Below are 17,508 nucleotides of genomic sequence, written 5' to 3' on the forward strand. Positions count from 1 at the left end.
ATAGCTGGCTAGTGAGATAACTCTTCTCCATAGCGATCCAAAAATAACTACTTATTATGTATTAAAGCTAGTTTATACCCAGCTAAAGTTCTATTAAGAATAAGCGCTTTCAAGACCTCATCGCAACAGCTACTGTCTTCCTTCCATTTTAGGAGAAGTTTGATTAACAACGTTTCTTACAGGAGTGAAGAATCTGTAAATCGCTCTTGGATTCATAGTCAGCAAAGCTTCTTTTTCTCTTTTATATTGTTTATGTAGGACACATTTTTGCCAAACTTTTCAAGTTACTAAATAGTGTTTTTGCTTTTTTTTTGTTTTGTTTTGTCATTATTTATCAGGTTTTACCTGGCAAGATGATTACACACAGCATGTTATTGGTCAGGAACTCTCAACCATTCATAAAATCCACAACAGACGCCCTGATATATTTCCACCTGAAGGGTCTCACGCAGGAAGGTAAGTTTGCAATGGCTTTTGTGCCTAGTAGGTTTGGGGGGGGGGGGGTTTGCAAACGATGAGAAGCAGAATGGCACCATAGCAGTGAATCTGAAATGTTAAACGCATCACTAAAAACACTAACCAGATAATAAACAGAAACCAATTGTACAAAAGTACCAAAAATATTCTTAGGAAAATGGCACACAGAAGGAATGAGAACCCTCAACAAATTGAGAAAATGTGCCTACTACTGTTAGCTTAGGGGGTCAGAAATCAAAACCTCTTTTGTCCAGTTTATGCAGTATCTAGTCTCCGTTCAGCCAGCGGTAGGTATGCCTGGCTCAGAAAGGCAGGCGCATACAATAGCTCATCCACAGGAGAAGTTTTATTCTGGAATGAACCAATGAAAAGAAACCAAAAGAAGTACTGAAAGAGATTCTGACCAACTAATGTCATCAAACTTTTTCCAATACACTGTTGTAACCAAATTGAAGTCAATAGCTTCTCTGCTCTAGTGGCAAAATTTATCCAAGAAAGAGAGATTCATGTGAGATCTTACGGTAGGAAGCAATGCTGGGACATCTCTACCTAATCTTTGTGTTACAGAAGTCATTTCTCTAGTGGCTTGAAAGATATTGAGGAGTGGCTTAGTTATGGATGGCAAGAAACAAAGGTTCTGTAACTGTGTAGAGAGATATGGATGTAGGACTTATATCATCTTCATATACAGATACATATATAAATATACTGTTTTACCTGTTCTAGTCTGTCTTTATAGGCTTTAAGTTCAGCCTAATCATACAAACCTCAGAAGTCAATTTTAAAAATGTCTAATTTACTAGGAATGTTAAAAATGACAAATCTGTTTTTTTTCTAAATGATTTTAAGAAATTAAATCTCAGAGTTACTGAGCTTGAAGAAAAGTGCTACTTATTAGAAAATTTTCTTCACAGTGGAAGAAAGCTGGAGCTCCTAGCCCTGATGGACAAGATATTGGACATTCGACCTTAGATCTTATAGAATTTCTTGCTCGGGGAAATCATATCCTGCAAAGAAGGGGAAACCATCTCTCTGCTAGATTACTCTTTCATGGAAATAAAAATGCTGTGTAATTGAAAATGCCCAGTGGCTTCAGTTGTGTTTGCTTCAGTTTTCTCTGATTTAATTCATAGAATTTGACCCTATAATTTTTCATACCTGCTGATTCATTCAGCATAAAGGAAACAAAACCACTCCTTAAAATTACAGAACAGTACATTTCAGGATTACGGTAAGGTAGAAGCTTAGCTTCTAGATAAGATAGATACTGATCTATAATTTATCATAAAGGTGATAAAAACACATGTTGGAATCCATAAACCTGTTCTCACTGCTTAGATACACTAAATGCCATTACTGTATGGATTAGTCTCTGGCAACAGAAATTATTTTGAATATCTTATGGGTATTTTTTTTCAGAAATGACTGTTTCCTATGAATTTTTGTTCATGGGAATATGATAATATAGGCCAGATTTCCAAGAGATCAAGACCATATTCTCCAATGTTCCAGATTCTTAAATGGGTGTTGGGGCCCTTGCGGTCCTTCAGAACAACAATCTATATGAGATATAGAGTATGGAACTACACTGTTTAGGATTAGTTGCTTAGCACAACTTGCTTAGCATTAGTAGCTAAATTTGCTGAAGCCTTAGGCCTCAGGCTGTAGCTGTTGCTACGTGCTTAAAGTAGTTTTACCAAGGACACTGGTGCAGCTGGGAATGATACATCCTGAGAAAGTACAGATAAACTAGCAGAAGCCAGTGGGAACCAAGGTTAAGGGCTAGACAGTTTTGCTAAATAAGTAGCAAGGTATAGGACGTGACCGCTGCGTGCGTGATCGGTGCTATGACTGGCTACCTGTGACATAATCTGTATGAACCACCAATCAAGGGCCAAAGCGCCGAATACCTGTACCTATAAAATAGGCAAATTGCTGAATAAAGGGGGAATTGAACCTGCATTCTGTGAATGCGTATGATTCTTTCCTGTCACTCCCGCGGACCGCGACAAATGGGTTTATATAAAAATGAAATGTGTAAGAATGTCTAGAAATAATCTAGTTCTGTACTGAGAATGTAAGATCATTTATAGGAGTTCCTGCTGTGATCAGGTTTGAGGTGCTTTGCATTTTTAATTAGAACTGTATTTTAAAAAAAAAAATCTATTTTGCTTATTGACACTTTAGGAACATCAGAATTTCAAATGTGTTCCACTTATAGCAGTTCCTATTGTGGATAGATTTTCTGAAGTTATCAAGCTGTGCTTCTGAAAGCATTATCTTGTGTGCCAACAGTTTAAAACATTAATTGATTTTTCTGGTTGTCCATTTGCAATATATTCTATAGGTCAGGGAACAGTGGGATTTTTTTTCCTTGGCTTCTTGTAGATTCTGATAAATTTTGCTATATGCTCAGTGTGCTTGGTGTTTTTGCTAAAATATTATCAGATAATAATTAAATAATTAAAATAGCAACATAACGTAGGTATCTGATTATCAAAGAAACATTGTGGCAGGAAGACCCTTCATTAAGGATAATGTGTAATAAGGCAATATGAAGTCATATTAATGAGTCATTAATCCCCACAGAGTTAGTGAGAGCAAGAAAATAGACTCAGACACTTGAAAGGTAAATTGACTTAGGCTAAATTAGTGCGTATGAAATCTGATAGAACAGAAGACATGGATTTCATCTTAACCTCCCCCCTGAAACTAGGAGCTTGATTTCAAGATGAAAGTTCTTTCTTTGGTGGCTAACTGGAGTGTACATGGTATTTTCTGGGCCCTTATTAAATTTCAAAAAAAACCCCACTCTTGAAAGACGATCCAAGATAAAGGAAAAAAATCCATTCAGCACACAGGGAATAAATGTCAGTTGTGTTCATTGGTGCAATTAGGCAAAACCACAAACGTTTCCAACAAACTTCAATGTATAAAATGGGGTATAGCATTATTTCCATGATAAAACCATCATTAAGTCAGTAATAAGATTCTCACAGCATTTATCAGGGAGAAACTCTTGATTCTAAAAAGTATGGTATCTATCAATTGAGAGCATTCTACAAAAGCATAATAGCTGCGGTGCAGTGGTTCAGATATTACCTGCAAAAGATTATAAAGTGCTGTTTTTTGCAGAAATTATATAACCGTTTCTGTGCATAAATAATTATGTATATTATGGTCTTCATACATTGTAGTTCTTTGTATGCAAAGTCCTTTTTCAAAACAAATTAAAACAGAACATACTTCCAAATAAGTGCACAGCAAGAAGTCAACTGACAGTCATTTCTCCTGCTCACCAGGTGCTTTTATATATTCCTCTTTAATCCATTTTCCTGTATCACTTTGTCACATTTAAGGGAAAAATTTTAATTCAGTTGTAAGAACAGCTCATTTAATGCATTTTACTTTCTGTGGTAGCAAGGTTAACAATGGTGATACAGTGGTGAACTGAAAAGATTTTTTAAAAGTCTTTCAGATGTATTTGTAGGATTTTATTAAAGTTGCCATCAACTGAAATGTAATGCTTTGTTAGCCTTTTACTTTTTGATTGTTATTTACAAGTTTGTAGCATATAAAATTACAACCAGTATGGAATTTAAACACAATTTGAGAGCAATTGCTATCTCCATAAGAAAAATGAGAAATCTTTGGCCTCAGTTTCTGCTTCTACCACCACAGTGAGTGATTATATACTGTAAATAACGGCTTGAAAAGCTAATCTAAATACTGTCTTTTATCTGTGCATTCAATTCCCATTAGCTCCAGTGGAAATCCCGAGGGTAGAATTTGGTCTGGTATTTCCATTCGCTCTCTCTTTTCAAAGTTAGCAAAGAAAGAAGATAGATGTTGGAATTAAGCAAGGAATGAGAGATGAGTATTTGAAATTGGGATACCTTCTCTATGATAGCCTCTTTGGATTAGTTCGTCTCTATTGAAGCAGAAAGCCTACTGCCCAGCTCATTCCAGCACTGCAGCACAGTTTTAGTCTGCCTTTATGTTGCAAAGGAGGTGGGCAATGTTACCTGCACCTCCACCCTCCATCGCCAGGCAGAATTTAGAGCTCTGGAATTGGAGAAAAATACAAACACTGTGAGAAGCGAGCAAGGCTCGGGGTGAATTATAGCAAGACCTCTGTCGTGCCCTGTGCAGCAAAACTGCATTTTCCTCAAATCTCTGTGCCTAATGGGCAGCTAGTTATTTTATACCTTGGGATGGGACGCAATGGCTTTGGGAACCCTCAGCACAGGGACAGGACAGTCTGAGCCTGCCCTCCTTGCAGCAAATTTAGGTACATGCTGGGGACAGAAAAGCATATTGAGGATGCAGTTGAAAAACTTCTAGAGCGTGGGAGTACACAGGCATTGGGTACAGGCTGGCAAAGTCCCAGGGCTGTGTAAACCTGTCCTGGGCACAGTGAAACAACCCCAAATTGAGCATATGGAAAGGTGTGGTAAAGGCTTTCACAGCCGTCCTTCCTTGTGGGTTGCAACTCCTGTGCCCTGGCTCACTCATGGCCTCGGTATTAGTCGGGACCTGCATTTAATACAGTTGTGAACATGAGCGAAAGTCTGTTACTTTGTTCATAAAGCAATGCAATTAAACCCGAGATCTGGAAAATGAGATAACGGTACTCTTTCAAGCTGTGGCCCCAAATACGCACCACCACATGAACTGGTGAAATCAAGCATCACTTGTGGTTGCCTGCAGATGTTTAAAGTGAAATGATGCCCCCTCCCCCTGGGCTGTAAAGGTCCTTCCCCTGGAGGTCTTCTTCATGGAGAAGCAGGGTGTGCGGATGTGGGTGGGAAATGGTGACCCTGAAACGTGATTTCTCTCCAAACAATGTGTCACAGAGAAGGAAGCAGATCGGTGACCCTCCCTCTGCTTCTTATGTGAGGTATGAAATAGTTACTGGTGTTGACATTTAAATTATCGTTATCATTGACATGTTGTTGAGATAGATGAGGAGAGCTGATAATAATTCAGAGATGTTGTACACAACACTCTGAATCCCATATACACACCTCTACACTGCTGTTGCTTAATCACATTTTTTATCTTTTTTTTTGCAAACATCACCAAGATTTGTTTAAAACAATCAGGAAACATTGCTATTCTGTGAATCTCAGGTACATGGTGTCAGAAGAGATACTTTTTCTGTCTCATTATCCCCTTCTTAAGCCTTTTGCTGGAGCTACCTTGCTCAGTTACTTCTGTATGTCCAGCAGTCTCACTGTGCTCTGTAAGTTGGTGTGGGGCCAAAATGGTGTTGATTCTCATCATAATGCAGCAAATTTTTGTAATCTTAAAACCACCCATGTATTTCTTTGGGATGTACTTTAGTGATGCATATTTTCTGTTTACAAGAGTTATTTTTCCCTCTGGACATAATTTTGCCTTGATGTAGGCTTTTTGTTTGATTTACTGTTGATCATTTACTTCGATTCCACAATAAATTGTTAACAGTGGATTCTTTTTTGGGGGGGGCAGTTGTTTTTGCTGAAGCAAAATTATCTGTATTGTTGTTCTTAAGCTTTTTAGTGACTTTTTTGTTAAGCACTCATATATAGAAATAGTTTCAGTGTCTTGAGATATAAAACATGGTTCCTTTTTTGCTGGGCTCATTGTCATACAGGCTGGTAATATTTTTTTTCTGTGCAGGACTTCAGAACAGAATGCAGATAATGAAAGAAATTATAACCTGGAAAAGGATACGAACTTGGCCAAGTCTCTTCAGCAGTATCTCACATATCTAGGTATTCTCTCCCAGTCTGCAGCGACAAATCTGTATCCAAGGAAGAAGAGTGACAAAGCTTCTGTCAAGGTTGTATCTTTAAAGTGGTTCCTACATTTTGTGTTTTTGGCTTCCTTCCTCTGTGAGCTTTCCTAACTTTGTCATCTTCCCTTCTGTTCTGACACCAAACATTGTTTCTCACTGCCTCCTCAGATCAATTATCATAACTGCACGTTATTTAACCCAGTTCTCTCCAAATGGGTTGGATCAGCTTCAGCACTCTAAACAACAGTTCTCCTAAACCAGATTTAATTAGGGACTGATTGTACGTGAGGAAGGGGGAAGAGAGGGATAAAGGTGGCAACATCTTCACTGGCTGAGCTGACACCCTGGTTACAGAATCTCAGCTGCTCCTCTCCAGAAAGCTGGCTGAGCAACCTTGTAAGTTCTTGGTGGACACATATGGTGGAAGTCATCTGCTAGGCATCTAAGATCTGCAGTGCAGGTATCTAACCTGAGCTAACCACCTTAGACTACCTTTATAGTCAATTGAGATCTGATCTATACTATTTATGGTGTTTGGGGAACAACAGACGTAATCTTTGAGCAGATTTTGACAATGGGTCTGCTGAACTCCGCCTCAAAAGTTCCTCCTTCTTATTGATCATAAAGGAAGTCTATGGTGACAAATTAAAGTTTGATATATACATTATAAATACACATATAGTTAGGCAAGATAAATCACACCCATTAAATCTTAGGTATTGTCCTCTGATAAAAAAAAAGTGCCAATCTGAAAGCAAAACTATTATTTTCTTTCTTAAAGAAAAACTATCTGGTTCTTAGGCAGCTTGAATAAATTTATAAACATGATCAGCAGACATGGCTGCATATGACAGGTCTTCCTAGCCTATATCTTTTGCTCAAAAAATGTCTTTTGCCCAGAATAGTCTATTATTTTACAGAAACAGGCTGCTATTATAGGGCGCCATTTAAAAATCTGGTATGTGCTATTTGCATGAATGCAGTGTATATGCAACAGCCTTAGCTAAGAAACATATTGAAGAAAAATTCAGGTGAAGAAAATACAGTATCAAAGCCAAACTGCTACCTTTCCAAGAACTAACTCAGAGACACAGAACCATTGCAGTGTATCTGCAACAGCAGCTCCCCCAAACAGTGGGAGTTCTATCAACTCTTTATTCAATCATGGTATATCTGAAATATTATTATTCTGATCAGAAGTTGCAAATTTGCAATGTCACTGATGGTGTATGTAACCGTACGTTACAACATACGGAATATGACAATGGGCGCTCGTCTGGAGTAAGGGAAATGCCCAGGCAGGGGCAAGGCAGCTTGGGGAGCTGATGAGTGACCACCGTCACAGTGCTTTTCCTCAGCAGCTTAGTCCTGAGCGCTGACTTCGGTAAGGATGCTGTTCTCTGGAGCGCTGGCTTTCAGGGAAGTGAAAACTTGTCCAAGAAGTATTTCAGGGGGTCTGCTGCTGTCATGCAAGTTCATAAATAATCCATATGGTTGGGACCTTCTGTGGGGAAGCCTGCTGTGATACCACCACCCACCAATGTTATCGAGTGTTGCCATGGAGATAGCTACTTAGGAGCCTGGGGGAGTGGGATAAAGAGGAGAAAATCTGGAAATGAAGCACGTATAGAAACAAGCTGTAGACTTCTTTTTACTAAGAAACATTTTAAAACCACAGACATTGAGCCAGACATGTTACCTGTAATTTAAAAGCAAACGAAAGAGAGGAAGAACATTTTAAAAATTAGTAACTAATCATGAATTTTAAATGATCTTGGAGACCTTCCCCTGTCCTCTGCAAATCAAATGCAGCTGCTGTTCTTAAAAAGAAGCAAATGGGGCACTGTATTTGTAGTTTGATTCATTGGGTTGTTAATGGAATAACATTTAAACAAAATAGAAACCAAGATGTTTGTGAATCCATGAAGCAGAAAAAATGTAAAATTTAATGGTTTGAAAAGAGTAGTAAGGAAAGTAACTGCAGGAGCTGCATTTAATATGGCTGTGCCACTTGAAATTGAAAACAGTAATTTTATCCACTTTTATTGCATGGTTCAACAAATCTTGATATCTTATTATTGTTTTCCTATATAGATAAGTTATGAACCTACACTGAATAGCTGTAGCAATTTCTTATGTTTTTAACTTCCTTGCACTTTCCTGATGAACAATATGGGTAAGACACAGGTGCTTTACCCTACTTACACTTAGAATTGCAACTTTTTGGCCTTTGCCCTTTTTACAAAATCATTTTCTTTCAAGTATATATTTACCTCTGTCACTTCTTCCTTGTTGTCGTGGAGCAGGAGATGCAGCACTGCTCCTGGTTACTTTGATACCTCACCTTCTGTGATGTATAGCTGAAGCTTGCAGAAATTTAGTGCTTTTAAGCAGACTGCCTGAGTGGCTTCTGATTTGTTCCAAAACTGCCATCAGAGAACTTTGGCCAAGAGTAAAATAAAGAAAGAAAAAAGACAAAGAGTGTTTAAAATTTAAACTTGCTATACTCCAAAAGTCTTGTTTAGTATTTTATGTATTTTTAATCAAACTGTTTTACAAGCTTTTGGTCTTTACTTCCTACCATCTTCCATATGTGTATTACCAGAATAACACTATCGAGCTTCAACATCAAGGATAGTGTACCAAACAGTTATGTACACAGCTGTAAAATGAGATATACATTTCATATATTGTATAATGTATTTATATGTATTTAAAATACAGCAGAAGTATTTTAAAACAAGTAACTTTTCCTATTTCACTTGCTCAAACTACCGTCAACTTAAGGCTTGACACAACAGCAACAGAAATCACACTGTCAAACTTAAATCACAAGATGCAACAGAATTCCTGTAGCATTCACCATTGCAAGAGCTTCTTCAACTGCTTTTTGAAGCACTTGAATTTCACAACTTGAATTTCACCACTAACTTAGAATTTTTTCTCAGTAGTTAGACAGTATCTACTGCAGGCTATAATCTGGCCATTTGATAATGACTTCCAGTGGATAAATATCAGTAAATCAGCAGATTTGGTGAGTCTGTTTCCTGGGGATTACCATTGTAAACAACAGTTCACTTTAGTGCAGCTGAAAAGAGTTGTTCAGAAAATGAGCACTTGGTGGCATTTGTTACTTAAGCATTAGCTAGTATTTTTTTCCTACTCTGGCTTAATGAAGGTTTTACCATTCACAAAATGCTACATTATCAGGCTTTGAGATATCTTTCCACCAAACCTGAACTTAGTGTGAAAAATAGCATATAGCCAGACATACGTGCACTGTGAGAAAGCTTGATTTATCTTAATGTGAAGCAAGAAATGCAAAAACTTCAGGTTGCATGTGGATTCTCCTTCCCCCACCTCCCCTCTTTCTTCCAGGGGGAAAAAAAAACCCTCCACTGTTTATATTTCTGCTGAAACTAAGGTAGGTCAGTTGTGTTGGGTTAGAAGGGCCAGTGCAGAGCTGATATTATATATTATAATATATATATATTATACATATTATTTATACATATTATTATATATGATATTATATACTCTCTTTTGCCTGTTTTTGATGTTTATTAAATGAACATGCTAGGTATTACCTTCATCTCAGATTATACCTTGTGCTGTTAACTCTTGTGGCTTTCACAAAACTTCGGTTTTGGTAACAAGTATTTGGTGAGTTTTAAATAGTGCAAATGCCTGCAGTGGTATAATTACATGAGGTTTCAGTTATGTGGCTTTCATCTGACTGAGAATAACTTAGTTATCACAGAAAGAGAAAAGATTTGAAATGCAATCCAAATGTACTTAAAAAGCTCCAAATCAGGATGTGAATAAAAATAATTCAACCGGAATGGTTTGTTTATTCCTTCAGCTATCATTTTTACCTGTTCTCATGGCTTCTGATAGCCTGACATGATTTTTTTAATGCCTCACACTGGCAGAAGTGCACTGCTTCGGTAACACAGCCCTGCAATGTGCTCGTTTCAAATGCAGGGGCTGTAGTGCACAGCAGCCTTCCTCCTCCTCGTTCCTCCTCCTCATTCTCCTCTCCCCGAGCTCCGCTCTGGGGGCGGACGCTACACTGACTGCTCCCGGAAGCCTGCTGGACAGGCTATAGGAATATGCAAGGTGCCTCCTACATTTACGCCAAGGCTGTTTGTATTGTGCCAGGTGTCTCCTGTTTATGGTTTAGGGTTTTGGGAGCTAAACGATGTCTCTTCTTGCTCTTACTCCTTCCGTGTGACTTGGCCTCCACAGTCTTTGTACATGGGTTAACTTCTTCCTCCTCAGGCTGCTGCCCCATTCAGGCCTTAGTACCTAGTGTAGAGAGCAAGACAGAAAATCAATTAATGCAGAGTCTTCGAGGAGTTTCAGTCCATTTTTGTGGGGTTCATTTTCTCTTTCTTTGGATTTTAATTGGTTGCATTTATTTTGCTGGTAAGCTTTATGTATGAATATTTTGATAGAAATATCTGAGTCCCAGGTATTCAGAAAAGTTCAGAAGGAAAGAGTTTGGAAAGACAGAATTTTCTTTATACCAAAGAAGTTGTTAGTAAAGTTATAGGTCTTTGCAGACAAAAAGAAAGGGATGAAGTGACTGGTTAGTGGGCAGAGAGGTACGGCCGGTCGTACAGCCAGCTGGGCAGCAGCGTGGAAAGGGGAGAGGGTGCCAGTGAAAACTCGTAGACTTGGTTCGCAAGACCCTAGAAGCTTACAAAGGGCAGATGGGGCATTTGGCAGAGACTGTATCTCGCTCCTGAGTACAACCGGGAACCTGCCTTACTTGGTTTCCCCTTTCACATTCAGGGCAGGGTATGCATAGCTTTGCTGGATTGCAAATCAATTGTTTGATGCTTTGTAAGTGATCTCCTGGGAGAACTAAGGTGTATGATGATTATTAAGAAAGATTATTATTTGTTTCAGAAAATCTGAGTGCACAAATTCTCTAAAATGTACTCAGAACTTATCTGCAAACAATAATTATTCTGATGAACTAGTAAGAAATTACACAGTCATCTCTCATTTTAATCTGGAGCTTTAATTCAAAAAAGCGGGACCCTTATTTCTATAACATTCGTTAATTACAGCATTACATTAAGATCATCAGAAATTGATTTGATAGCTGACTGCTGAAAAGGCAAAACCCTTTCTGCAGTGTATACATTTAAATTCTGCTTGTATAAATGCAAAATTTAATATTTCATATATGTGGGATTCTCTGTAAATAAGAAATATGTAATCCACCCTGTGCATAAACACATTAGCAAAACTATCAGGAATACTTGATAGAGGAGGATGTCCCTGAAGCTATGCCTGACTATCTGCTTATCTATACAACAACCATTAGAGCAATATCTGAACGTCTCACAAGCTTTGATGCATTTATTTTCCCAATGCCACTACAAAATAGGGAAGAAGTAATATCATCATTTCACAGACAGATTTTTCTCAGCTTTTTTGAGGTCATGCTCAATCTGAGCATAGACTGGAAGTCAAGTCTCAAATCCCCACTAAGTACCTCATCCTTTGGATCATTCTTTTCTCCCTCCCTGTTTTCAGTAAAATTGAAACACTGAAGTCCTCTTCTTCTTAAAATAAATAAATAAATAAATAAATAAATAAATAAATCTAAGCACTAGTGTAGGATTCATTTGACCAAATACGCATGTTTTTATTAGAGCAAGTCAACCTAAACTCATTTATGATCAGTGGAGAGAAATAGAAATTTCCAAGTTGTGATCCATCTCATGCTTATTTAAACATATAAAATGAAGTGTGATAAATTCTATCCTTTATGCCATCCTGTATGAATCTGGTGTAGATAGCAAATTTTGCTGCGAGGACTCATACTTTTTCTTATGTACAATGTACAGATAGAATTTCCATGTCTAACATAGCTGTTCAATAAGGCAAATTACAATTTCTATCTTATAAAGGTTATTTGCTTGTACGATAATTTGAAGATACAAGTGCTAGAAAAATAGTGTTATAAAAGATGTGTGTCAGGCCTAGAGACTTATTCAAGAGGCTGATTCATTAGTTTCTAGTAAATCCCAGGCAATGCATAGATTGACAGTTTTAAAATCTCAAATGTTGACTGGACAACAAGATTTGCATTTTTCACTTCCCCCTCAAAATCAAGTCTTTATTTTACCAAATACCATGTATTTGGAGTTTTTGCTTTCATCATTCCACTTGCAAGTTTGATATTTGTCTTGAAAATATTTACTCATTGTACTTCAGTACAGAGGGCTCAGTAAATAGAAGCTGGTGGAGCTGGTGCAAATTTTAAAGTGAATTTCATAGTTATTTTTAGAACATAGTCTTTGAATGAGAGGGTAGAGTTCACAAAAAATTAAGCCTTATTTTATCTATCTTGGGTGTGTGTGTGTGAGTATGTACATTTTAGGAGAGCTGCTACATTGCAACAACAATACCTCTTTTAATGTGAAAAGAAAAAAAACCCTAACCCAAAGCAATTGTCCAGCAAATGGTTCGTTGCTTCATTTGGGGTTGTAAAGCAACGTTATACAGCATGGTGGCATTGATCCTGCAGATCTCTAAAAACCTGCATATCTTTGGGCACAAGTAGTCTCCAAACTCAAATGTTAAAGTTATAAATATGCTGGATTGGCGCTAATATGCTCAAATCTTGGCAGATGAAGATCGTCATGTTTCTATGTAAATCATCTTTAGATAATGAGTTAGCTCAATACCAGCATATGCCTACAGAAAATATGTTTAAACATCGTTCGCTGAAACCTTTCATTCCCGTAACAGACTTATTGACATAAGCAAACTGTTTGCAGAGGAGAAAAGCTGGTAAAGCCTAGTATATCTATCAGCACTGATTACCACGCTGCACCGCTTCCACCGTTCACTGGGACTTCGCTGTCGCTTCATTGGTTTCTAGCCGTAATGTCAGGGGAGACGCCGGATCCGGTAGCCGAGAGGTGAGGCTGCCGCAGCGCCTTGGCCCCAGGTCCAGGCGGGAGTGACGCTGAGCAGATGCTCCCAACAGGCACACACAAACGCACGTGCACAATACATACGTACGCAGGGATGGAAAGATAACCTGCCACCTTCTCTATGCCAGTCATAGTATTTTAGAAACTGATTAAACCAATATGATGGAGATTTGTCAGAAACAGAGAGAAAGACCTAGTTATGAAGACTAAAAACTAGGAATTTCCTCAGCAGTACAAGAAATGGTAACTAATAATTAAATTAGTCATGCAGGAGAGTCAGCTGGAGAAAGTTAAAGGTCTGGGATACAGCTAGGAGCATTACAACAGAGATAAGAATGGTTGGGAACATCTGGGACTTAAAAGTGAATTTCTTAAATAGTAACTTGCACATGAAAGAAACTAATATGCTTATCCGCTCTCTTTTTTGTTTTGGAGGATTGTTTGTTTAAAAATGGTAGAATATACTGTTCATACTCAAATCTCTGCCACCTGAAGTTCAGGCAGTGCAGATTATTGCCTGATATGCAGCCAGACCCCAGACAGTCCCGTTACGCTGCAGTTTCACAATCAGAATTCAGCAGCAAAGTCAGCCCCAATTCTGATCAAAGGCGACTCTGAGCAGCCATTTGGCTTGATCAAGCTTTTGACACTGCAAACTAAAGCATGTTAATTAACCATCTTTACTGTCTAAGCTCTTTGATGTAGCTCTTAAATGGTTTCAAAGCTGTTGTACTTCTCTGAAAGAAAATAGGAGATAGTAACAGAAAAGTATTTGTGAAATAAGAGGAGGTCAGATGAGATGATTGTAGTGGTCCCTTTTGCCTTAAACCTGTGAATCTGTCACGAGACTGTGGGTTTGATGCTATCCCATCACAGAGGAGCTACAGCAGGCGCTGTTTGGCTTCCTTCACGGTTTCTGGATATTGAAATGATCTTCCAAGCCCTTGCTTTTTTGCGGTGATTTCTTGCATAGTATCATATTACTATCTACTATATGTAAAAAGGCCATTTTCAGGTGGTAGAAAAGGCTTTCGTTCCACTACTGCTCAGAAAATTGAAAATTTTCATCAACTTTACCACTATTTTTGGACCAACCTAATACTGAATTTGGTGCGCAGTGTGTTATGCCGTGTACACAAGCAGAGGCTTGTAGAGCAGAAACTCTCCCCTTCAGCCAGCTCAAAGCCTGCTAAGATATCCTCCTGACATAGTGCAGCACTGCATGGAAATCACAGCTCACCGTCTGGGAGAATTAAGGCTACGTTAGCCAAAGACTAGCTACTTACTGGTAGGAAGGAGGCTGCTCACTGGTGTAAGGGCACAGCTGTACTGCTTACTGAGCTCTGTCTCGGGAAGTCTGGCACTGTGACCCACTGCACAGCGCAGATACGTCCCTCGTGTTTCACTGACGGCTGGTTTTCGCTCAAGGTAAAGGTATGGCATCGCATACGACTTCACGTCCCACTGCCGATCTAGTAGTGTTCCTGTTTATATAGAGCTTCACATGAGGAAATGACACTTCTGATGTAGCAAAGACGCATGATGCAAGTGTGTGTGGTTCGCAAAGCAAAATAGACAACTTCTAGTAGAAAAATGTATACTTATTTCACTCCACACAGTGAATTAAAATATTCAGTCTTTCAATTTTTGGGAGCCTTTGGAAACTTTCATTTTCTCCCACTGTTGGTCAGCGAGAGCCTTGCTCTAGTGTTTATTGTGTTTTTCTTTTCTAATTTTAGAGTGCATATTGCCACTGTCTCAAATGGCACAGTAAATTAAGCTTCAGGCTCCTGTGATTAGCTGTTGTAGGTGGAATCCTGGTCCAACCAAACTTAAGGGGTAGCAAAGATGAATTAATATCTGAAAATGCATCAAAGAGAAAAGGCTAAATGAATTGGAGGGTGGAAGGGATTTTTCTTTCTGCATTCCTGAAAGGAATTTTTGTTAGCTCTATATTCCTTTAGCAAATGTGTCTTCAAGAGAGGAAGTATTTTGTTATAAATACCATGCCATGGCTTTGAATTCTGTTGCCCTTCTGTGCTTTAGCCGAATATTAAAAAATCAACCTATCCCTTTGTGGGTAAATTAAATAGAGTTTATCTGTGTTGTGTTGTATGTATCTCATCTTCTTCCTTATTTCAATACTTCTTTGTAGAAGAAAACATGTAGACCTCAAATGACTGCACAGCGCATCTGTAAAGTATAATTTAATGTGCCCTTCTGTGAACTTTCATATGGAGAATGTCAGTTACTTACATACCTAAACCGTGCTAGACATTGGCCTAATAATTCCATCTTTGGAGAGGTTAGTGTGTAGGTTTTTTGATGATGTGTGAATTATTGAGATAACCTACTTGAGAGGTGGTGAAGGAGAAGAAAACCTTGTCTAGATGGAAGAACTAGACTTTTTTTTAACATGAGTATTTTAACAATTCAGTAATTTTTAAAGATGTTATATCAGTGACATGAGATAATTGAACAGTATCTTATCTATTAAAAAAATGCCTGATAATAATAGGGACTTGCATGCTAACTCTATTCAATATTACTCAGTTACATGCTAATTAGAGTATTCTTTGTTAGTTCTGCACATTTCATTTGTCTTTTTTTGTAATTACTGGCATTGCTTCATATAAATCAAGTTTAATTAATGTAAAAATGAATTTTCTTTTTAAAATTTTCCTACTCTCTGTTTTCCTCTGCTTCTTAACTCTGTAATGTTACCAGTTTTTCCAAAGGCAACAACCAGGGAATTTACAGATTCTTCTTGTCACTGACCAAGGGGTTATTCCATTTAACTTTGAAACAAGTCAAACTAGCAATGGCCATGTACAGAATATCAGTCTACAGTAAAACACTTCAAATAAGATTACAACATTGTTCTGCAGTTTAACTTAAAATGCAAATTGTCACTGGATTCTAAACTAGGTACAATAGATGTTACTCTCCTACCTCTTTCTGTAAAAGTTACTTTTTTTTTTTCATGCCAGTTAGCACAACACCATAGTTTAGGGTTGTATCCACGCTGCAGTTTTACTTAGACTTATTTCTGTTGGTGCATGCATTTTTGGTGTTGTGTTTTCTTGCAGGGTGGAATTTTTTTCCCTTGTCCGAGTTGTGAATTGCCATACAGCTGCGGACTCCTTTAATTAAGTCGGATGCAGCTATATCAGATGGGCTAGTAACTGAAGGCACCATCAAGACAGCTGAGCTGTTGGTGTTGTACTTTAATTAGGACCTTTAATATTTCATCCCTTACCACCAGAAGTGTGACCTGTCAAGCTGCTGAGAGACTGCCCAGTCTCGACAGAGGTGCAGTACTGAGCCTGCAGCTGGCTCTTACTTATGTGCAAGTTGTGTACAGGCATTTGTGGTGGGGTGGTTGTGATTTTTTTTTCTAGATGTGCTTGTTGTTGACAAGAGCAGGAAATCACAGATCTGGTAATGTTTAAGAATATTTGGACTTTTTAAATAGCTCATCAAAATCCAGCCCTCATCACCTGACCCTAATCTTTCACAAGCAGTTTGAGAGCGTCTCAGTGGTTTTGTTCTCCTTGATTTTGGTTTATTGTAAAGAAACGGGTTTACTGGTAAAGCTTTAGGGGCAAAGAGGGAGCGTTAGGGACAGAGATCCAAATTAGCGTGCAGTTACAGAAGATGGATTGAGCTGATTTAATGCCTTTCCATGTCTGAAAGGGGACTGTCCCCTTCCCCCCCTCATCCCTCTCCCTTTTTGTGCACCTCCCCAACCCCCCAAATCTCTGCTGCTCGTTAAAACTCTCCGTGAGCTGCTTCAGCCCTGCCCCGGCACAAAGAGGGGAGCGACTTCTGCGGGGCTGGAGAGCCGAAGCCAAGGGTCCGGCAAAGGCTGCAGCTGGGGAGAGGCCGGGTGGGACGGCGAAGTCCGGGGGGCGCGCGGGGGGGCGGGGAGGCAGCAACGCTTGTGAATTTGTTGCCAGCTACTCGGCGCATCCAGGGCCGCTCCGTGTCACCCTCCGCGGCTCTTTCCAAGCAGTGTGCATCATCAAACGGTCGCAACACCTAATCCTGCAAATAACCCCAAGCAAAGACCCTTTGAAATTAAGGGGATAAATATATGTGATGGTAGTTTTTCACATCTGTGACTTGCTATTAAGCATGGAAATTGTGTTCAACCTGTACTTTGGCAACTAGCTCCCCTCTTGCCGTATATGAAAACAGTGCATATTTCGCAGCTGGTGCATTGAAGCGGAGCTGCTACATTTCCCTTGTCTGATACAGTTCCCAGGGGACACTGAAATATTTCGTTCT

General features: G+C 38.8%; 1 protein-coding gene across 1 annotated transcript in view; it reads left to right on the forward strand.

Annotated features, from left to right (window-relative positions):
* Nucleotides 1-17,508, forward strand: part of PTPRN2 (protein tyrosine phosphatase receptor type N2) — a 586,186-nt gene that overhangs the window by 145,449 nt on the left and 423,229 nt on the right. Inside the window, exons 5-6 of the mRNA XM_067292199.1 lie at nt 339-456; nt 6,142-6,304. Coding sequence (XP_067148300.1) covers nt 339-456; nt 6,142-6,304 — 281 coding nt within the window. The remainder of the gene's footprint in view (nt 1-338; nt 457-6,141; nt 6,305-17,508) is intronic.

The sequence above is a fragment of the Apteryx mantelli genome, chromosome 2 (genome assembly GCF_036417845.1).
Source record: "Apteryx mantelli isolate bAptMan1 chromosome 2, bAptMan1.hap1, whole genome shotgun sequence".
In the NCBI taxonomy this organism is placed as follows: domain Eukaryota; kingdom Metazoa; phylum Chordata; class Aves; order Apterygiformes; family Apterygidae; genus Apteryx; species Apteryx mantelli.